Source organism: Chlorocebus sabaeus, chromosome 26 (assembly GCF_047675955.1).
Source record: "Chlorocebus sabaeus isolate Y175 chromosome 26, mChlSab1.0.hap1, whole genome shotgun sequence".
Classification (NCBI taxonomy): domain Eukaryota; kingdom Metazoa; phylum Chordata; class Mammalia; order Primates; family Cercopithecidae; genus Chlorocebus; species Chlorocebus sabaeus.
Genome location: NC_132929.1, coordinates 34,620,659 through 34,644,431, shown reverse-complemented (window position 1 = coordinate 34,644,431; position 23,773 = coordinate 34,620,659). Strand labels below are relative to the sequence as shown.

General features: G+C 39.1%; 1 protein-coding gene across 10 annotated transcripts in view; it reads right to left on the bottom strand.

Annotated features, from left to right (window-relative positions):
* The window catches only part of RNF111 (ring finger protein 111), a 169,222-nt gene that overhangs the window by 17,056 nt on the left and 128,393 nt on the right, over positions 1-23,773 (bottom strand). For 7 of the 10 annotated variants that reach the window (XM_038010033.2, XM_008016433.3, XM_008016435.3 and 4 more), the window contains 3 exons: positions 21,729-21,923; positions 12,945-13,264; positions 3,781-4,039 (listed from right to left, as the gene is read on the bottom strand). In XM_038010033.2, the coding sequence (XP_037865961.2) occupies positions 3,781-4,039; positions 12,945-13,264; positions 21,729-21,923 (774 nt within the window). The remainder of the gene's footprint in view (positions 1-3,780; positions 4,040-12,944; positions 13,265-21,728; positions 21,924-23,773) is intronic. The other 3 variants (XM_008016439.3, XM_038010034.2, XM_038010036.2) reach the window with 1 other exon arrangement.

Sequence of the window (23,773 nt, the reverse complement as noted above, 5' to 3'; positions counted from 1 at the left end):
ACAGCCATTCTCTAGTTTCATTACAGAAGAGTTTTCAATTCTTAATGCTTTTGATTCATTCAGCAAGGGCAGAAGTTAGGTAACCACAACTCAACTATATTTTCAAAGTATGCCTTGTTTGTATGTACTTAAAGGAAACTTTCAACAAATCTAATTTTTAAAAGTTGCAAGACAAATTTTTAAACCAATTTTCGAACTGTTTTCAAATCAATGCTTTACTCTTTGAGAAGGCACAAAGCTCAGTAGCTCTTAATCATAAAAAATGAATCCACTATGTTTATGATTGTTAACTATCCTTTCTCAAATTCACAGCATTTTTTCTAGTTTCAAAGTGTTATATTTGTGTAATCATTATGCAAGACAATATTGACAAATATTACAAAACAAGAAGTTCTGTTTCAGAATGAGTCCATTTATTTAACTACTCTTAAGACATCACTTTAATTCACTGTTTATCTAAACAAAACAGGTTGCTGATCATTTTAAGAGTGACATAGTCTACATTCCCAAAAACCCTTTCCCATCCTCTATTTGTGTTCCCAACAGTTTAAAAAAACAAAAAGTCTTGATATTGTTTCCTAGACATTCAACATATCACTTGCAGATGTAATATTATGATTTGTTCCAACATTTACTCACTACATTCCTATAGCTTTACAGTGTAGACCATTTGCTTTGCTTTACAGTGTAGACCATTTGCTTTATGATTAATCATAAGTAGCCTTACCTGTACCTCTCTCTCTCTGTCTCTTTTTTTTTTCTTTTGAGACAGAGACTCGCTCTGTCGCCCAGGCTGGAGCGCAGTGGTGCGATCTCAGTTCACTGCAACCTCTGTCTCCCAAGTTCAAGCAATTCTCTTGCCTCAGTCTCCTTAGTAGACGGGATTACAGGCACCCGCTACCACGCCCAGCTAATTTTTGTATTTTTAGTAGAGACAGGGTTTCGCCAGGTTGGCCAGAGGGGGTTCGAACTCCTGACCTCTGGTGATTCACCCGCCTCGGCCTCCCCACAAGTGCTGGGATTACAGGCGTGAGCCACCGTGCCTGGTCTTTTTTTTTTTTTTTTTTGTAAGAGACAGGTTCTATGTTGTCCAGACAGGAGTACAAGGATTATTCACAGGTGTGATAACAGCATATTGCAACCTTGAACTCCTGAGCTCAAGCAATCCCCCTGCCTCAGCAGCCTCCCGAGTAGCGGGAAATACATGTTCATACTACCAAACCAGGCCTTACGTATCTTCTCAATACATCTTATTAATAAGATAGCAAGGCCGGGCGCGGTGGCTCAAGCCTGTAATCCCAGCACTTTGGGAGGCCAAGGCGGGCGGATCACAAGGTCAGAAGATCGAGACCATCCTGGCTAACACCGTGAAACCCTGTCTCTACTAAAAAATACAAAAAACTAGCCGGGCGTGGTGGCGGGCGCCTGTAGTCCCAGCTACTCGGGAGGCTGAGGCAGGAGAACGGCGTGAACCCGGGGGGTGGAGCTTGCAGTGAGCCAAGATTGCGCCACTGCACTCCAGCCTGGGGCACAAAGCAAGACTCCGTCTCAAAAAAAAAAAAAAAAAAGATAGCAAAACTTTTAAATAATAGCATTTCAAGTACAGTTGTTTTATCACTTCATCAAGACTATAAACCTTTCAAAAGCAAGGAGAGACATATTCTTATTGCACAAGTATTGTTGTTATACATATAAATGTACTTACGAAACAGCAGACTATTCATTTGGATCCAGGTATCACAATTTATAGCCAATAGAAATTATTCCCATTTTATAAGTGTGAAGAATGTAAGGACAGAGAGACTAAATAACTTATCCAAAGTCATTAAGCTAATTAGTGAGAGCTGGGAGATCAACTCAAATCTATCCAATTCCAAAGCTAGTGCTCTACTACACCATACCGTCTCCCCCAGTTCATTCTGGATGAAAAAGGTTTAAGAACCACATGTTTCACAAGTGAACTAAAGCATACAGGAAATGTTTTTTAAAAGCACGGGCGAGTTGGGGAGAGAATACAGACACTCCTTCAGGAAAAGAAGCCCAAAACAAAGTTATCAAAATGTCTCTAACAGAACATAATACAATTTAAATTTCCTACCTTCATTCTCATTAATGCACCCCTAACGAGGTGTGTAAATTGATGCAGCCCCTTGGAGAGAAACTTAATAGTATTTATTTGAAAGTTTATCCCTCTGACATAGCAATCGCATTTCTAGGAAGTTATACTATACATAAACTCAACCATAAACAACTTAAATGTCCATCAACAGAAGACTGATTTAATATACAACGGACTTTATGGAAGTATTAAAAACCAATGAGCTTGGTTTGTATGTGCTAATAAGCAAAAATCAAGATATACTGTTAAATTTAAAAACAAAAAGCAAGAAGTAGAATATGTTTGATTTCCCAGTTTTAAAAGGTAAGACATATACATACCTATAGGTACAAAGAAAATTGCTAAAAGCTTTTATAGAACAGTTGCTACCTCTGATATATTAAGATTAGTAAGCCGTGCGAAGAAGCTTTTAAATTCTCATTTTATATTACTCTGCACACTCTGAATGTTTTAGAATGTAACAAATGAGTCTAAAACATTTATTAGGACATTTTGAAAGGAATGAACTTACCCATGAACTGCTTCAGTATATTATTTTTAAAGGATAGGGCAGAAAATTACACATATTGAATTTCAAATAAAAGATGATCAATTAAAAATGAATACCATCAAGTATTACAAAATAGGCCATGCATCACAGTGGTGCTCATACAAAGAATGGGCCCATTGGTCAACGCTTTGTAAAAACTGTTTCTAAATCTGTTTTCCAATTTATACTTTAAAATTTAAGTTGCATTACTGAGAAGGTAAATAATATATTACCAGTTTCACTGTACACATTCTGGGTTGATCCCAGCCGTGTCTGCAGGATGCAGATTTTTTTAAATGACTGGAGTAGAAGAAAAAATCCAAGAAGATATATAACTGAAAATTACCCCTTGCCAGGTAATCAGACCAAAACACAAATTTCCTTGCTCACTTCCTGGTTCATTTCTGGCATGAATTTTTGGTGTTTATCAGCCAAGTGTTTATGAAGCTTCAATTTCATTATTAGCTTATGATCTAACAAAATAGTAAATATGTTACACAGCCTTAGGGTATTTATCATTTCTTATGCTATCTAATGAATTTCAATTTCTTTAGAAAAGCATGCCTGGTTCAATTTTATTTTATTTTTATAGAAACCAGGTATCACTATATTGCCCAGGCTGGTCTCAAACTCCTGGCCTCAAGCGATGCTCCTGTCTTGGCCTCCCAAAGTGCTGGGATTACAGGAGTGAGTCATCATGCCCAACCGTGGTTATATTTTAATTGCCTGCATCAAATGAATATAAAAACCCTTTTATAACTCCCAAAGCTTGCTATGAGGAAATTCTGTCTTATGCCTCAGTTAACTGCTTGAGAATTCTTAAAATTTACTTTACTGTGCCTAGAAATACTACTCAACTTTCACATTTCTTCAGCTATCCTAAAGAACAAATCTAAATTCCTACACTTGATCTTAGCCAAAAGGCCAAGAAGCGATTCTAAATTCCTTAAGACTTCCATTCAATCCACCTCAATTTCATAATATTAACATGGGAAAAAACATAACCTACTCTTAAGCCAAGTAAATACTAAAAATTTAAGAACTGGGATTAATTACAGGTTATTTCATAAAGGAGTATAAAATATTTCATTGATATGCCTCTAGATTTTGTATCCATTAAGTTTATACTTACAAGGGGGTGGCATGTAATGTCGACATGATGAGAGAGAGGGCTGTGGAGGGGGCTGGGGCTGGGGCTGCGCAACCATGCTTGATCCATAGCCATCCATTGATGATAAAGGTTGACTTGGTGCAGCAGCAGCCTGATGGCCAAAGATTGCGGCTCGGGAGGAAGAAACAGGGCAGCAGGGGTCAAATGCAGATGCTCCATGAAAACTGCCACTTCCATGACTTCTGATACCATTGTTGCTCAGGTCTACTGGCAATGCCTGCTATATAAAAAGAAAGTATATTTTATCTTTCTAAAGTTTGGTCAAATATTTCATGTTATATTATAAAAGTATTCCTAACACAAACAAAAAAATATAATCTTTAAATTAGTTTGAAAACAGTAAGATTCTTAGTGTGAAGAACTAGTGAGCACCAACAAAATACTTGGTTATCTTGTATTTATCAAGTGTATCTTGGATTGTGAAAATTGTAGTGGTTTTATAGTTAAACCAATTTTTAAAAATCAAGCATAAGATTTTATCACAAGATGAACAAAAGTTTAATAAAGTCTTTTTGTCTTATAACAAATACATCTTAGAAACTTTAAAATCATACTTCCATATTCTCCTTTATCCCAACATTATGACCAGTACTTTAGGATTCCTTGAGAAATCTATCTCTAGTACTATCACACTAGAGAAAATAGTAAGGTTCTAGGAAAAATCTTGTCTGCCCCAAGTTCCAAACTGTACAAAGTAAGAATTCAACTAAAACTCTAATAAACAGATCTACATTATTCAAAATAACAATGGACACAAGATTTTTCAGACTAAATTATGAATTACCTTTGCCACTTAACTTTCACTTGTTCAAAAAAATAAGAATAAAAAAAGTTAAACCACTGCTTCCTTTTATAGACACATTTATTGCATTTTATAGGCACATTTAGTGCTTTGCAGATGTTCAGGGTTTTTTGTTTTGTTTTGAACAAACTGAAGGTTTGTGGCAACACTGTGTCAAGCAAATCTATCAGAGTTATTTTTCCAACAGCATGTGGAAATTCTGTGTCTATCACATTTTGGTAATTCTCATAATATTTATATTTTTCTCATTATTTTATCTGTTATGGTGATAGTCATTGATGTTACTATGATCATTGCTTTGGGCACCAAGAACTGTGCCCATATAAGACAACAAGTTTAACAGATAAACATGTGTGTCCTGACCAGATGTTTCCCCGTTACCCTCCTCTCCTCTCTTCAGGCCTCCCTATTCCCTGAGACACATCAACACTGAAATTAGGCCAATTAATGGCCTCTAACTATTCAAGTGAAAGGAAGATTTGCACATATCTCATTTTAAATCACAACAGAGAAATGATCAAGCTTAGTGAGGAAGGCATGTCAAAAGCCGAGATAGGCCAAAAGCTAGGCCTCTTGCACCAGTTAGCCAAGTAATGAATGCAAAGGAAAAATGCTTGAAAGAAACTGAAAGTACTCCAGTGAACACACAAATGATAAGAAAGTGAAACAGCCTTATTGCTGATCTAAAGAAAGTTTTAGTGATCTAGATGGAAGATCAAAGCAGCTACAACATTCTCTTAAGTCAAAGCCTAAACCAGAGCAAGGCCCTAACTCTTCAATTCTATGAAGGCGGAGGGAGGCAACGAGGCTGCAGAAGAAAAGTTTGAAGATAGCAGAGGTCAGTTCATGAAACTGAAGGAAAGAAGCTATCTCTATAAGACAAAAGTGCAAGGTGAAGCAGCAAATGCTGTGTAGAAGCTGCAGTAAGTTATCCAGAAAATCTAACTAAGATCATTTATGGAAAGTGCTACAATGAATAACAGATTTTCCATGTAGACAAAACAGCCTAATATTGGAAGATGTCATCCAGGACTTTCACAGCTAAAGAGAAGTCAATGGCTGGCTTCAAAGTTTCCAAGGACTGGGTGATTCCTGTTAGGGTCTAATGTAGTTGGTGGACTTAAAATCCAACGCTCATTTACAATTCCAGAATTCCCAGGGCCCTTTAGAGTTAGGGTAAATCTATTCTGCCTGTGCTCCATTAACAAACAACGAAGCCTAGATGACAGTACATCTATTTACATGGTTTACTGAATACTTTAAGAATACTGTTGAGATCCACTACTAAGAAAAAAAGATTCCTTTCAAAATGTTACTGCTTGGCAAAAGTGAGACCTTTTCTCAAAAAAAAGAAAAAAGAAAATTGCTGTTTATTGACAACGCATAGTCACCCAAGAGCTCTGATGATGTATAAGAAGATTAATGTTTTCATACCTGCTAACACAACATCCAGTCTGCAGACTATGAATCAAGGAGTAATTTCAACTTTCAAGTCTTATTATTAAAGAAATACATTTCATAAGGCTACAGCTGCCATAATAATTCCTCTGATCAATCTGGGCAAAAGTAAATTGAAAACCTTACAGAAAGGAGTCACCATTCTAGATGTCATTAAGAACATTTGTGGTTCATGGAAGGCAGTCAAAATACCAACATTAATAATTTGGAAGAAGTGGATTCCAAGCCTCATGCATACTTGGAGGGGTTCAAGACTTCAGTGGATCTTCGAAGTAACTGCAGATGTTGTGAAGACAGCAAGAAAACTAGAATAAGAAGTTGGACCCTGAAGATGTGACTGAATTGCTGCAACTCATGATAAAAGTTGAATGAGTTGCTTCTGACAGAGAGCAAAGAAAGTAGCTTCTTTCTTTTATTTATTTTATACATATTTTTGGAGAAGGTGTCTCACTCTATTGCCTAGGCTGGTGTATAGTAGGGAAATCTTGGCTCACTGCAACCTCCGCCTCCCAGGTTCAGGTGATTATCTGGCCTCAGCCTTGCGAGCAGCTGGGATTACAGGTGCATATCACCACACCCGGCTAATTTTTGTATTTTTAGTACACACAGGGTTTCACCATGTTGGCCAGGCTGGTCTTGAACTGCTGACCTCATGTGATCTACCTGCCTCACCCTCCCAAAGTGACGGGATTACAGAAGTGAGCCACTGCACCGGGTCTCTTTTACTTTTTTTGAGACAAGGTCTCACTGCGTTGCCTACACCGGAGTGCAATGATACAAACGGGGCTCACTGCAGCCTCCACCTACCCAGCTCAAGCAATCCTCCCAACTTCAGCCTCCCAAGTAGTTGGGACCACAGGTGCATGCCACTACACCCAGCTAATTTTTAAATTTTTTGTAGAGACAGAGTCTTGCCATGTTGCCCAGACTGGTCTTTAACTCCTCCCACCTCAGCCCCACAAAGCGTTGGGAACAAACGCATGAGCCACCATGTCTGGCTGGAAGTGGTTTTTTTTTTCTTTTTTTGTTTTTTTTCTTTTTAACAAAAAAATTGCAGGCCCCCAGAGACAGCATTTTAAAAAAATAAAAAGAAAAGAAAAAACCTACAGCAAAAGTGGTTTTTTGAGATAGAATCTACTCCTGGTAGAGATACTGGGAACAAGACGGAAATGACAGCAAAAGATTTAGAATATCACACAAACTTAACATATTACATCAGTATGTTACATAAACTTAAAGCAGTTGCAGAGTTTAAAAGGATTGATTCCAATTCTGAAAGAAGTTCTACGGGTAAAATGCCATTAAACAGCATCATGTGCTACAGAGAAATCTTTCATGAAAGGAAGAGTCAATCAATGCAGCAAACTTCACTGTTATCTTCAAGAAATTGCCACAGCCCCCCAATCTTTAGGTGCCACCACTCTCATCAATCATAGCCATCAACCTTAAGGCAAGACCCTCCATCAGCAAAAAGTTTACAATTTGCTGAAGTCTCAGAGGATTGCTGGCATTTTTAAAAAATGTATTAGCAATAAAGTATTTTTAAATTGAATTATTTTTAAACTGAAACATGTACAATAAGGTATTTTTAAACTGAAGTATTTTTAAATTGAAGTATGTACATTTTTTAAACATAATGCCACTGTGAGGTGGACTTAGTACAGTGTAAACATTAAATTTTACATGTACTGGGAAACCAAAAAATACATGTGACTTGCTTTACTGCAGCATTCACTTTATTGTACTTATTGTGGTTGTCTGGAACCAAACCTGCAGTATCTCCAAGGTATGCTTGTATTAGGCATATGATTTTAGAGAAAGCCCACTAAGTTGGGAAATAAACCAGAGGGTAGATTCCATTTCCACTCATCAAGTAATATTTTCCTCCAGAAGTTTATTATTATTATTATTATTATTATTATTATTATTATTATTTTGAGACAGGATCTCTGTTACCTAGGCTGGAGGGCAATGGCGCAATCTTGGCTCACTGCAACCTCCACCTCCTAGGCTCAAGCGATTCTCCTACCTCAGTCACCCACAAGAAGCCAGGACTAAAGGCAAGAGACCCCACGCCCAGCTAATTTTTGGTTTTTTGTTTCGTTTTGTTAGAGATGGGGTTTCACCATGTTGCACAGGGTGTTCTCGAACTCCTGTGGTCAAGCGATCCACTCGTCTCAGCCTCCCAAGGTGCTAGGATTACAGGCGTAAGCCGCTGCGCACTGCCTTCCAAAAGCATTTGGAAAAATCCTCAGTAAAACACTGTCACTTCTAATCTAGAACAAAGGAAAGAATCACTTCTTTGTTTTTTTTTTTGTTTGTTTTTTTGTTTTGAGACAGAGTCTTGCTCTGTCACCCAGGCTGGAGTGCAGTGGCACGATCTTGGCTCACTGCAAGCTCTGCCTCCCGGGTTCACACCATTCTCCTGCCTCAGCCTCCCGGCGCCCGCCACCACGCCCAGCTAATTTTTTTGTATTTTTAGTACAGACGGGGTTTCACCTTGTTAGCCAGGATGGTCTCTACCTCCTGACCTTGTGATCCGCCCGCCTCAGCCTCCCAAAGTGCTGGGATTACAGGCATGAACCACCGCACCCGGTCACTTCTTCGTATTCTTAAATGCAAACCTACTGCTTAGGTTCATTGGAACCATACTTTTCAAAATGTGATTAAAGATCATAAAGATCTGATGTTATATATGCATTATACACAGGAACTGTTCAATACTGGAAGCTGAGGGGCTCGAGATGATAAAACCTAAGGTAATGCATTTGTCAAAGGCCCAAGTCACCCAGCTGTCCTCAGAGGAACCACAGTAGCCTTTTTAGTTTCAGTGAGCTCTAGGCTCAGTGGGAATAATAGAAACAAAAGGAACTCTGGGTGCTGAAAGGAAAGGGGAGTGATGATACAGAAGCTGGGAAAGAGAAAAGGAGGAGCTCCTTTTTTTTGTATTATTTATCTACAATCAAGCATATACTTGTTCTCATTCTGTTGAATTGGCAAATGCAATGTATGTCTTCAATTCAGGTAAATAAGGTTTAAGAATAATGTTTTAAGAGTGAATTTAGGTTTATGGTTCCAATCCTTTCCCTACTATTTAGACTAAAATTAAAATTAGATGTGGACTAGAATATCAACATCTTATGAAGGTGACCACATTTCATCTTATCTTCATCTCCAGTCAGTGATTAAGAACATTCCCAGAGTAAAGTAATTCCTAGAAGAAACTGAGGGTTAACATTAAAGAATAAAGGGAAAAAAACAGTAATGAGAACCCTCTTCTTCACAATTCCAACAGTTCATTCAACTCTTATTCTCGAAAGACAAGGGCAAGCAAGATGAGTATAGTGATGGGACATAATAATTGGCTTACGTAGATTATAAATGACACATCACACTAATAAACTACTAGGCACGGTGGCACATGCCTGTAGTCCTGGCTAATTGGAAGTCTGGGGCAGGAGGATTACTTGAGCCCAGGAATTTTAGGGCAGCCTGAGACACAAGGCAAGACCCTCTCTTAAAAACAAAAAACAACACAAAACAAAAAGCAGGAGGTGGGGTGGGGTGGGGTGGGGTGAGGTTGGGGGGTTGGGGGTGTGTGGCAGGGGTGGGTAGGGATGAAAGCCATATCATATCAAAGAAAGCAGTGAGGATTATCTACATGACTACTGCATCTTCTCGGTCTGTAGGTCTAATTTTTCTTTGACTATGCACAATCTGGCACTCAATCATAAGATACCTACAAAATCACAAATCTCAGGTTTTGTTTGCTTCTTCTGCTCCTCTACTTTCTGCTGTGCCCAAATAGGTCTAAAGTGAAGACTATATGAGGTTATTTTATGAGCATATGATTAATTTTAAAGTCCTACAAACATTGATATGAGTCTGTTTTCTTCAAAAATCTCACTCTCTTTACCTTCAAACCCATTATCACCACCGAATGCCTGGGATCCTGCTGATTCTTCTCAAGTTTTGTTTGCAGTCCAAATACTTCTACTAATACTTATAGATGGGTAAATGGGTTATATTTATTTTACACCAAACAGAACTATAAAAGAGATCCTACCTATAATTAACTCAAGCTGAAATAAAACATTGTATACATAATTGATGTCTCAAACTAGCTGTATTATTTTATTAATAACAAAATATTCTGCAAATGAGACTTTTGGCAGCTCTTTAATGTAGGAAAAGCTGGTAGACCCACCTCTTCACCATTTTCCTACAATACTTATGAAGCATTTTGTAACCAAATTATAGCAAAAGAAAGTTATACTTTCAAGCAGATCCTTTTCTTCAATCCACTGGAAAACTTTTCTTGATGCTCCCCCATTCCCAAGAGATAGGACAGATCTGGACCATCCATTAATACCCAGAAATGTTACCAAAACCGAAATAACATCTAAAATCTCTTTAATTATATTTTCTACTCAATTCAAACTTCCTCTTGGTAATAGCAGCTATATTTTTATTTTTTTATTTTTTTGAGACGGAGTCTCGCTCTGTCACCCAGGCTGGAGTGCAGTGGCGCGATCTCGGCTCACTGCAAGCTCCGCCTCCTGGGTTCACGCCATTCTCCTGCCTCAGCCTCCCGAGTAGCTGGGATTACAGGCGCCAGCCACCTCGCCCGGCTAGTTTTTCGTATTTTTTACTAGAGACGGGGTTTCACCGTGTTAGCCAGGATGGTCTCGATCTCCTGACCTCGTGATCCGCCCGTCTCGGCCTCCCAAAGTGCTGGGATTACAGGCTTGAGCCACCGCGCCCGGCCAGCAGCTATATTTTTAAAGAGAATACCTATCCTTTTTTTTTTTGAGACGGAGTCTTGTTCTGTCACCCAGGCTGGAGTGCAATGGTGTGATCTCAGCTCAGTGCAACCTCCACCTCCCAGGTTCAAGCGATTCTCCTGCCTCAGCCTCCCGAATACCTGGGATTACAGGCATGTGCCACCACGCCCGGCTAATTTTTGTATTTTTAGTAGACATGGGGTTTCACCATGTTGGTCAGACTGCTCTCAAACTCCTGATCTCGTGATCCACCCACTTTGGCCTCCCAGAGTGCTGGGATTACAGGCATGAGCCACCGCGCCCAGCCCTTATTAATTATTTTTAATCCGTCAGACCCAGAAGACATACCATCAAAATTTTAAAAGATGAGGCAAGTACTTTAGGAAAGGTCAGGTGACATAGAAAAGCAGTACCTTGGCTGGGCACGGTGACTTAATGCCTGTAATCCTAGGCAAGAAGAGTGAGATTCCGTTTCAAAAAAACAAAAACAAAACAAAAAACAACAACTTCGCAGTCTTGCTCTGTTGCCCAGGCTGGAGTGCAGTGGCGTGATCTTGGCTCACTGCAACCTCTACCTCTAAGGTTAAAGTGATTCTCCTGCCTCAGCCTCCCAAGTAGCTAGGACTACAGGTACACGCCACCACACCCAGTTAATTTTTGTATTTTTAGTAGAAACGGGGTTTCACCATGTTGGCCAGGCTGGTCTTGAACTCCTGACCTCAGGTGATCCACTTGCCTTGGCCTCCCAAAGTGCTGGGATTACAGGCGTGAGCCACCATGCCGGCCTCTTTGACTTTTTGCAGCACTTTTTTCCTGGAATATTATATGTCAAAATTACAACTTTTTTCTGAAATTACATTTTTTGTTTTGTTTTGTTATTTGTTTTTGTTTTTTTTTTTGAGATGGCATCTCACTCTGTCGCCCAGGCTGGAGTGCAATGGTGTGATTTTGGCTCACTGCAACCTCCATCTCCCGGGTTCAAGCGATTCTCCTTCCTCAGCCTCCCGATTTGCAACACCCACACTTGTATTACAATCGTACATGGAAGTGACATAACAAAAGTTAAAGGAGCATGGAACATTTGACTTCTTTTACTCCATGTGATCGCCAATACTAACTTAATATTATTTGACATTTTGCGAACTCACTAATACCAACTAATTTAATTATAATTTTTTGCTGACATTTTGATTCTCCATAAACTGAAAACCTCATCTGCTCCTGAGAAAACATGCTACAGGTCTGCATGTGAGAAGGCTGTTTATTTCTAGATGAGTGAAGGTTATAGTGAACTCTAGAGTAGAAGGTAAAAGGGGAAAAACTGGGAGAATTTTCCAATTTTTCATGAATTAGCCTAACATTAGAGTTTCAACAATTTGTTTAAAATAAGATCCCAAAGATCAGATTCAACTGTATTTAAACTAAAAACATCAAAAACCATTGCAGAATAAAAAAAAAAAAAATAGTGATTTTTAGATTATGTATCAGTTTTGATTACCTACATCTCTGGTCCATTCAATTGGTTGTAATAATTCAGTCCATCTGAAAATCCCAGAGACTTAATTAAAAAGAAATCACAGACCACAAAATTAGGCCATTTTTGAATGTAAGAATGTGACTAATTCAGTGTATAAAATCTATCCCTTGGGGTTTTTTCTCCTCCTGAAGCCACCACAACTAAAAAAGAAAGGTGGGTTGGTTTTAACTCAAGTAATTACTACCTCATGCTGGCTTTTCCAGTCATCTAAAACAGGAAGAAGGGGAAGGGAAAGAAGAAAGGAAAGGGAGGGAATGAAGGGGAAGAGGAAAGGGAAGAGAGGGAAGGAAGGAGAGAAAGAGAGGGAAGGAAGGAGGGAAAGAGAGAAAGGAAACAGAGGAAGAATGGGAAGGAGTTTAAAAAAAAAAGAGGAACGGAGGGAGGGAGGGAAGAAAGCAGGGAGAGAAATGCAGGGAGGGAAGAGAGACAGGAATGAGGGAAGAGGGAAAAAGAGAAAAGGGAGAAGGAGAGAGAAAGAGAAATGGGAGGCAAGAGGGAGAGACAAGGGAGGCAGGAAAGCAAGACTGACTCAAATTCCACATACCTGTTCATGATAGCTGGTACCAGAACTACTATTTGCTCCACAAGGTGCTTGTACTTGTGGAGGTCTTTCCACAGGGCAAGCAGGATCACTAAAGGAGGGAGAAACTGGGACAGCTGGGTGGGGAGTATGGTGGTGGTGGTGATGATGTTGAAAATGGTGACCATGCTGCTGAAAGCAACTTGTATGAGGATGTCCTAATGCATGGTGGTTCTGTGACGACCCTCCACATGGTGAGTGCTGGGGACAGCAGGAAGGTAACCTTGGCATTGCAGGAGGGCCAGTTTCCGTTACAGCACTAGATGTAGTTCTCCTTGAGTCATCTTGAAACAGAAAAAAATGCACAGAATAATCAAATCATGAAATATCACTGTGTTAAAAAATAAGTATGGGGTATAAATAATTAATAAATGTTTAAAGAAATGTTTAGTAAATTCAAATCTCCGTATATAATGTGATAGTGCCACATTCTTTTTTTTTTTTTTGAGACGGAGTCTCGCTCTTGTTGCCCAGGTTGGAGTGCAATGGTGCCATCTCGGCTCAGCAAAACCTCCGCCTGGGTTCAAGCGATTCTCCTCCCTCAGCCTCCTGAGTAGCTGGGATTACAGGCATATGCCTCCAGGCCTGGCTAATTTTGTATTTTTAGTACAGATGGGGTTTCTCCATGTTGGTCAGGCTGGTCTTGAACTCCCAACCTCAGGTGATCCACCCGCCTTGGCCTCCCAAAGTGCTGGGATTAACAGGCATGAGCCACCACGCCCAGCCAATAGGGCCACATTCTTAACATATACATCATATGATTTTAGGCAGTGGTCTTCATTGGGATTTTCCTGAAACTCTAAATTTTTCAGGAGGCTCATATTTACTGTGATGTGTAAGTATGGCAATAGATCATGTTTTCCTAGGGCATAACAAATGATTTCTTACAAGTAAAATTGCATTTTAAAAGTTTAAAAATACCACGAGTCCTTCCACTATATGCTACAAAGCAAATGCTCTTCCCCTGAGCTCTATGAAGCCCTAACATCATAAATCATTCCTAAATAATGCAGACAGCTATGTACTTCTTAAAATCTCACCTTCTTAAGACACAGCCACCCAAATCAGAGTGTACCTGGCTGAGTCTCACTATCCGCCAACCTTTTTTTTTTTTTTTTAAAGACTGGGTCTCACTCTGTCACCCAGGCTGGAGTACAGTGGCTCGATCTTGGCTCACTGCAACCTCCACCTCCCAGGCTCAACAGGTTCTCGTGCCTCAGCCTCCTAAGTAGCTGGGGCCATAGCCACACAGTACCATGCCCAGCTAATTTTTGTATTTTTTTGTAGAGATGAGATTTTGCCACATTGCCCAGGCTGGCCTCGAGCTCCTTCCTGAGCTCAGGTGATCCACCCACCGTGGCATCCCAAAGTGCTTAGATTACAGGCGTAAGCCACCATGTCTGGACCAGAATCCTTTTTCCTTGCTTTTGACGCTATACAATAGAATATAAGAAATGATCAGACTCTAATACTTGCAAAATAAAATGTGCTTTATAATAATCTAGTGACTTAGTGTCACATCGTGGGGAAAGAAGCATGGAGTCAAATGAATCTGGGTTCTCATCTGGGACCTTTCTTTTAGCAATGTGACCTTAGAAAAGTTATTTAATCTCCTTTTCATCTATAAAATGTGGTAATAAAATTGCCTTGCACGGTTGTTAGAAGATACACGTCTTGATATAAAACACGAGTCCTGATTATGCTCCCTGCCACATGCCCAGTTATTTTGAAGGTATGTTCTTCTATGACAGAACTGCAAAAGTATCCCCTGAAAGTCTGTGCCAGTGTTTCAAACTCATTTAAAACCCAGAAACTTTTCCTCAAACTAAATATTATATGGAAACTATATAAAAGAGATTTTAAAAAACTAAAGCCTCTGATTAAATTATAAGAGTGAAAAGCCTAAAACCAAATCCTTGCCCTGCTGCCACCCTTAAACCCCCACTCTGATTCTGAGGCATCTCCTCAGAATCCTTAGAATTCTGGAACATTACTGTCCTAGCCTTGATTTTGGAGTACCCAAGAGTAGGGATACCTTGCTCCTACGTGGCTCAAAGTACCTAGCTAATCTCTTCTGGGCCAATATATCAATTAGGAATCTTCTGCTTATTTACAAATAAAATAAAAATTCAACCAAAACAGCTTAAACAATAAAGGGAATTATGGGCTCACATAAATGAACCCGGGTAGGGGGGTGCTTCAGACTGCTTGATAAGATTCCAGCAAATTTCCCTAAAATTCTCCTGGCTCTGCCCTCTCTTATATGTCCTATCCTGCCTTTCCTGATTCTCATCTCTTCAAGGTCTGTGCTCTAACTTCTGTTACCCAGTATCTCTAATCTAAATTTCTGTATATTCGTTTTTTCCAAGTTCCTAGTCTGGCCTATGGGGGCTAATCTCCCAACCCTTTTGTAAAGGTTCTTAACCTGGGAACTCGAATTCACGGGTCTGTGAACTTGGACGGAAGAAAAATACAAACTGTCACTAACCTCTAATTGCCCTGAGAATTATGTTAAATATTGTAATTTGTAATAATAACAAAGACAACAAATTATCTACTTTTTAAAACAAATAATAGCAGTTCCAAAGTCAGTTCTATAATTATGTTACTTTCATTCACTTGTATTCCAAATGTGTTGAATAACCTGGACAGTGTTAAAACTAGCGTACCAGGAACTGACCGTGATCAACAGTCTTAGGGCTATGCTGAACCCAACATTAAGTAACTGTTTCCTATATATTACAATATGTATAGCAATTATTCATTATTACAGTAGCTTTACTTGCTACAGCATTTTCAGGGTTTTATCTTAGTCCCTCTGTAAAAGTGTTATACAAGTCAATATCATTTATTGTGTATTACATCAGGAAAAAAAGGTTGAAAACCTTTGAGACACTAAGCTCACTCACTGGGATACACTAAATTACCTTCATGGTTCCTTCCAACTCTGACACTGTAATTTTACAAACCAAGTTACCTGAGGATTACGTGTGACTCAAAAAGTCAGGGTATGAGTTTATAACCATCACTAAAGTGATGGATATGACACACATCTGTTCAGAAATACCTTGTCATCTTTTACCTTTGAGCATTTTGAATATAAAAATCAGATTGAGAGAAGAGGAAGCACAATGACTATAATGTATTTAAGGCTGAACACATACTTAAGGTGTAAAATCAATAACAGTATGGCTTCAAAAAAAAGATTGACCTTTTAGCTTTACTTCCTAGGCAACAGATTTGGCTTCCAATTAAATAGTCTATTTTCCTATAGTCCAGAACCTCTTTGTTTCTCAAATAGGCTTGCATCCGAAAGTAAAGACAACCAACTAGCCTCTCATTCAAGAGTTACTACCCAAATAAAATTGCCATAAATTAGAGGTAAAATACAAAGACATACGATTCAGTAAATAAAACACTTCCTTTTCTATTATAATAAACCCATAGAGGGCCCACTAAAAATGAGACAATCATGAACCTGCATCAGGGAAATTAACTCCACAGCCCAGTGACAATAACTTAGTTAAAGTGCCTCCTAGGAGTGCCTTCAGTAACTCTAGCAGGATTACTGAGATGCAGGCATGACTTTAATCATTCATTCAACAGTCTTACACACAATAAAGTCGTGGTAAAAGATCTACAAAAGGGGCCGGACTTGGTGCCTCATGTCTGTAATCCCAGCACTTTGTGAGGCGGAGGCGGGCGGATCACGACATCAGGAGATTGAGACCATCCTGGCTAACACGGTGAAACCCCATCTCTACTAAAAATACAAAAATTAGTCGGGCATGGTGGCAGGCGCCTGTAATCCCAGCTACTCGGGAGGCTGAGGCAGGAGAATGGTGTGAACCCGGGAGGCGGAGTTTGCAGTGAGCCAAGATGGCGCCACTGCCCTCCAGCCTGGGTGACACAGCGAGACTCCGTCTCAACAAACAAACAAGCAAACAAACAAACAAAAAGATCTACAAAAGGCACTGGATAATACAACGGTGAAAATGAAAAGTCCTGGCCTTTAACATAACTTACAGTAAGGTCTGCCTTTGCTGTTTTTATCTTTAGCAACCAGAAACATGCTTGCACAATGTAGGTGGCTCAGTAAGCGCTTTCTACATTTAAGTTAAATTCACAAGGGAAAAGCAGCATGCAATCACGTAGCTAAGTGCCAAGAAGAGAAACACTTGCTCTTTGGCCCTTAAGGAGCTCATCATCAAGCATGGAGACAATTTAGGATACAAATCAACCAGTATTAGAACAGAAGCACTGGGTTCTACCATAGCATAAAGCAGTGCTGCCCCCAATATCTGGCAATGCCTGGAGACATTTTTGGTTGTCACAATCGGAGGGGAGGTGATGTTACTGGAATTTAGAGGCTAGAAACCAAGGATGCTGCTAAATATCCTGTAACGCACAGTTCTTCCCCACCTCCCACTGTAAGAACTATCTGGTCCAAAGTCAATAATAGTGCCAAGGTTGAGAAATCTTGGCATAAAGGCGAAAAGGAGAGGTGCCACGCCAGATTGCCTAGGTTTGAATTCTTGCTCCACTATCATATAATCTTGGATATGTTATTTCACCTGTAGAATGAGAAGAGTAATAAAATCTCCCTCATTGGTTACTGCAAAACTCAGTTATTATAGGTAAATCCACCGGCCAACATTATAGGCTCAACAAATGTTAGCTATTGTTATCCACTAGAGTGTAAGCTCTGTTAGAACAAAAATTTATCTGTTTTGTTCCCACTACCTATAACAGTGCTTGACATATAGTGTGCAATCAATAAATATGTGTTAAACAAATGAATATATAGGATATCATGTATGCATAACACAAGGACCACATGGAGAGGTCAGGCAGATAATGAGCTGTTTGTGGCACATTGAGTTTGAACTCACTGCAGAATGGTTCAGGACAGATGTCCAAGAAGCAACTGGATATGAAAGTCTAAAATGGCCAGGCATGGTGGCTCACGCTTGTAATCCCAGCACTTTGGAAAGCTGAGGCAAGTGAATTGCTTGAGTCCAGGAGTTCAAGACCAGCCTGGGCAACATGGCAAAACTCTATCTCTACAAAAAATACACAAATTGACCAGGTGTGGTGAAGTGTAGTCTACTTGTGGGGCTACTTGTGGGGCTGATGCAGGAGGATCACTTGAGCCTGGAAAGCGCAGGCTGCAGTGAGCCTGTACTCCAGCCTACGTGACAAAGCAAGACCGTGTCTCGAAAAAAAAAAAAAAAAAAAGACGTTTAAAACAAATACAGTGGTCAAAAAACACAGAAGAGAGAGTCATCAACATACTAGTGATAGGTGACAACACTTACAGTAATGAAATGGGCTAGTGAGAAGGATGAGAACACAGTCCTGGGAAGAAAATGAATTATGAAAAAGAGACTATTGTCAGATTTTAAAAGATCATGTTTATTCATTATGAAAGAAGTCAGAAGCCCATTAAAGAGTTTAGTGTGACAAAAATACACTTAAATCTACATAGACATAACACAAGTGTACATGTGCATGTACTAAGGAAATGAAACCAGAGAAGATGCTGAAGACACAGGGAAGATAACTGTTAAAGCAAGGTTAAGGACAAAGGAAAGGATAAGAGGTAGAGCACAGATAAAGGAACTGGAAGGGACAGGAAGGAGTTAGGAGACTGGGAATTAGTAGAGGAGGTCAAGTAGAGAGCCACAAAAGTTTATATGGAGGCGTTGGAAGTTGCAGGAGTTCATGCTTAAGAACTTCCATTTATTCATTTTTTAAAATTTCCCCTGGGGAATGAAAACCTTGAGGAAAAAGAGAGTGTTTTGAAATAGGCACTTAGTGGAAGGAAAGGGAACTGATCAAGATATCTAATCAAGATTTCCTATAGAAAGCCCAGGATTAGAAACGATAAATTTATGGAGGAACTTGGATAAGCGTGAAGCTAGATGGCTTGAATGTGAGGGTTGGAAATATTCAAAGAGGTACAAGATAAGAACAGGTGGTGGAGAAAATAGTTGAACTAATGTTCCATAGTGTCCTGGAAGGAAATGGACCTTAAGAGAGGCCCATTTAGGACTGTAGCCAAGATGCTCAGAAATTAAATCTAATTTGTAAATGAACGAGGATTTATATATAAAAGTTTTCGGACTATTCTGAAATAAAGTTGGGACTGTATCACATAAAATGTATGTAAGAATAATGCTACAGATAGACCAAGTGTGGTAGCTCACACCTGTAATCCCAGCACTTCTGGAGGCTGAGGCAGGTGGATCGTTCGAGCCCAGGAGACTGAGGCCAGTGTGGGCAACATGGCAACATGGCAAAACCTCCCATCTCTACAAAATTACAAAAATTAGCTGGGCGTGGTGGTGCATGCCTGTGGTCCCCCAGCTAGTCGGGAGGATCACTTGAGCCTGGGAGGCGGAGACTGCAGTGAGCCAAGATTGCACCACTGCACACGGGCCTGGGCAACAGGGTCAGACCCTGTCTCACAGAAAAAAAAAAAAAAAGAATAATGCTACATAAAGCTATAACAGGAGACAGGCGTCAATGAGAAGTCAAATCCCTGCCTCAAAGATTATTACAGTTTTGTCAAGGTACTTAACTTCTCAGGTTTCTTCATGTCTGAAATGGTAAGAGAAATGCCAACATCAATAACTTTTTTACTTTTTGAAACAGGGTCTTGCTCTGTCAGCCGGGCTGGAGTGCAGTGGTGCCATCGAGGATCACTGCAGCCTCGACTTCTCAGGATCACATGATATACTCCTGACTCAGTCTCTGAGTAGCTGGGACTATAGGTGTGTGTCACCACGCCTCGCTAATTTCTGCAATTTTCTTTTTTTTTGTTTGTTTGCTTTTAGTTTTCTTTTTTTCAAAGGAGACAAGGTTTCACTATGTTGTGTAGGCTGGTCTCAAACTCCTGGGCTCAAGTGATCCACCTGCCCTGGCCTCCCAAAGAGCTGGGATTACAGGTGGGAGTCTCACCACGTCAAGGATTTTTTTTTTTTTTTTAAGAGTTAAAATATATACAATATCATATAAGATACCCAAGTAACAAGCTAAGAGTATGTACTCAACAAATGAAATAAAAGCCCATTTCATTTCTGCCTACATTTTTTCAGAGAATGTACTTAAAAGACACCCCTACTGGGCACGGAGGTTCACATCTGTAGTCCTAGCTACTTGGGAGGCTGAGGGAGGAGGATCACCTGAGCCTGGCACTTCAAGACTAGCCTGGGCCAAAAAAACAAAAAAGACACTCCTGGGAAATCTCTTTGAGAATGTTTCTTAGTTCTGCCCTCAGTTTTCCAGAGGAGAGAGTACTTCCTGATCCAGCCACACGTAGTTTTCTAATCTGTTAGATGTAAATTACAGGAATATTAAAAGAATTAAATGAGACACTATTAAAAGCAAAAAAGTCATAGAAAATATAAGATGGTTTCATTATTAATGGTGATATAGTCAATCCACAAGCTACAGCGTCTACAGTGTCCCTAGTGGTAAGCAGTTAGCAAGTTCCTATCTCTGTACCATTATCCAAAAATGAAACAAAGCTAGTTTAAGTCTCAGTTAAACAAATGATACGAGAGAGAGCCAGAGATATCATTGCTAATTGAAACATAAGAACCATCTTGAGATAAGAGCTAAAACTGTAAAGAAAACTCCGGAATAAATATTTGTAACCCTGGATTAGGCAATGGTTTCTTAGATATGACACCAAAAGAACAAACAATAACCAAAAAACCCCAGAAAATGGACATCATCAAAATTTTAAAAACTCCCATGCCCATTCTCAATTATTTTGGGAAGATACCTAAGGAGTGGACTTAGTGCATCCAACGGTAACTCTATTTAACTTTCTGAGGAACCATCAAAGTGTTTTCCTCAGCAGTTGCACCATTTTGCATTCCCACCAGCAATTCACAAGGGTTCCAATTTCTCTGCGTCCTTGCCAAGACTGGTGATTTTGTATTTTTGTTTGTGTTGTAATTATAGACACACTAGTGGGGTGCAAAGTGGTATCTCACTGGGGTTTTCATTTGCATTTCCCTAACGATTAGTGATGTTGAGCATTGTGCTTCTCGGTCATTTGTATAACTTCTTCAGAAATATCTATTCAAATCCTGCCTCATTTTAAAATTGGGTTGTCTTTCTGTTAGGTTGGGGCTTTTTGTTTGTTTTTACTTTTTTATTTTTTAAATATAAATAGAGATAGGATTTCACCATGTTGGCCAGGCTGGTCTCGAACTCCTGTCCTCAAGTGATCCTCCTGCCTCAACCTCCCAAATACTGCAATTACAAGCATGAGCCACCACACCCAGCCTGTTGGGCTGTTTTAAGAGTGCTTTGTAGATTCTGGTTTCTAAAGTGCTTATCAGATATAGGATTTGCAATATTTTTCTTTCCCCCATTCTGTAGGCTGTCTTTCACTATCTTGATAGCGTCCTTTAATGCATGAAAGTTTTAAATTTTGATGAAGTTCAACTTATCTACTTTTGGTTTTGTTGCTCATGCTTTTGGTGTCAGCCATTTACTTCTCCCCAAGCTCTCTTATTTGAGGTATAATACTCTGGTCACATATAGCATACAAACTCAAATATGAAATCACCCTAATTATAGTAAAGACTACCTTGATAACATACGAAGTTTACTATAATGTAAGAATACCCGCTTATTAACATAGCTAAAATCTTAGACTTAAAAACAATAATATTTTCCCTAACAAAAGTAATGACAAAAAGTCTCCCCTCCCCCACTTTTTTTACATACCTCCTATAGAAGTGCCAGTGGTACTATTGCTTGTAAGAGTAGCTGAAGTCTCTGATACTGTGGAAGGTTGGCTACTGGTGACAGCTGAAGCAGTATCAGAGGCCTGCTCAGAGGTAGATGGATTTGAATTGTTAATGGAAGCGCTAGTAGTTTGTGATTCCATTCTTGCAGAAGTGGTTGGTACTACAGTAGGTTCTACAAAATACAAAACGTCAACTTAGCATTTCAAAACAAATTAGATAAAGGGTTATATTTTAATCTAAGCTAATGTGTTTATAATTATTAAATAACAAAACTTTAAAAATACAAGCTCTGTAATAACATACGGTAAAGAAAGCTTTCATAAAGCTAAACTGCAATATCAAACTGACATGTTAACAAAATATGACTACATTTTTAAAAATTCAACACTGATACGCATATTTCAATAATTTAGGTAATTTAATAGGTTTTCAGGTAGCTTCTAAATAAGTTGTCTGATCTATAACAAAGAAGAGTAAAAGGAAAGTAAAAGTTCCTTGCTATGCACATACACATGGTCACAAGCTGTCAGAATAGTGTTACAAACCATAATGTGTCTGGCACAATATGGATTCTAGAGTAAGACTGCCTGGATAGCAATACTGATTTCACCACTGACAGTATGAATATAAGTAAGTTACTTAACCATTCTCCATTTCCTCATCTGTAGAACTGGGAAAGTATCAGAATTTCTTCATAGAACTGTCATTAGGATGAACTGAGATCACATACTTTGTATGATGCTTTACAGACAGCATTCACTTAACATTAGCTATGATTTCTAATATCTGTTTTAATCTTCTTTCCATGCCTTTTATATGTTTTCCAAAGAAAATTTTGTAAATATTAATATTCACCAGTGCTTTCTAATAAAAATTAACATTTTTCCATCAGAAAGTAAAAGAAATTTCAGGTAGACTTCAACTTACAAGTAAGTTTCAAAGAACTAAGTTTAAAATGGTTGCTTAAAATTGAGAACAATGGGAATAAATCCATCCAAAGCATAGCCACAACAATTAAACCTGAAAATAAGGGAGTCTCTTAATGTGCTATGGAATGAGAGGATTGACTTTCTATACAATACAGTATGGTAAGCTAATTCCTTAGGCACAAATAGTAACTGTGAGTCTATATGGGACACTTTGAATGAGGGTGTGTCCAAATGTATATGCAAATTGCTTGTACATAAAAAAGGGGGAAAAGAACTTGTGTTTATTTGTAAATAGTTTAACCAGTGTTTCTCAACCTTGGCAATACTAACATTTTGGGCTAGACAATATTTTGTTCATTGGCGAGGAGATGTGCACTGTGAACTGTACAATGTTTAGCGACAACCATGGTCTCTATCCATCAGATGTCAGTAGCATCCTCCCCTAACTGTGAAAACCAAAAATGTCTGCAGACATTGCCAAATATCACTTGGGGGAGAAAATTGCCCCTATTTGAGAACCATTGGTCTGATGTACTTAGTTTTGGATTTATTTTTAATAAGAAAGAAGCCTTCCACTGAGAAAAACTAGTGGGGGAAAGGGAGCATGTACTGATCACTGGAATACTTTTAACCCAGTAAAGTGTAAATTCTGGTTGAACTCACTGTAATGTGGAAAAGGCTACTCTATCACCTTCTCCTACTTACTGGCTAGCAGGTGTCACACTGGAACACAAACAGAAAGTTTCCAAAATAGTCACCCTATATTTAATTAACTCTCATCATTAATTAATCCCTATTACATTAACCACTGTCTTACAGATAATTTACGGTGTTTCAAAACAAAAACGAAGAGACTGTTGAATGAAAGGCAAACAGTTGTTTATCTCTTCATAAACAACTGAGTACTGATACTCTGAAAGTTAAGACCACCAAAACTGCAAATAGCCCATAGAAGAGCTGATTGCATATGGCCTCCAACTCTTTCCACCTACCTGATATATTCTTCACCCAATTTATAGCTAACTCCCAAACCTAACAAACTCATATATGGCTTATTGTTTTCCTTTTGGGAAATTATGATTGACCAATTCCT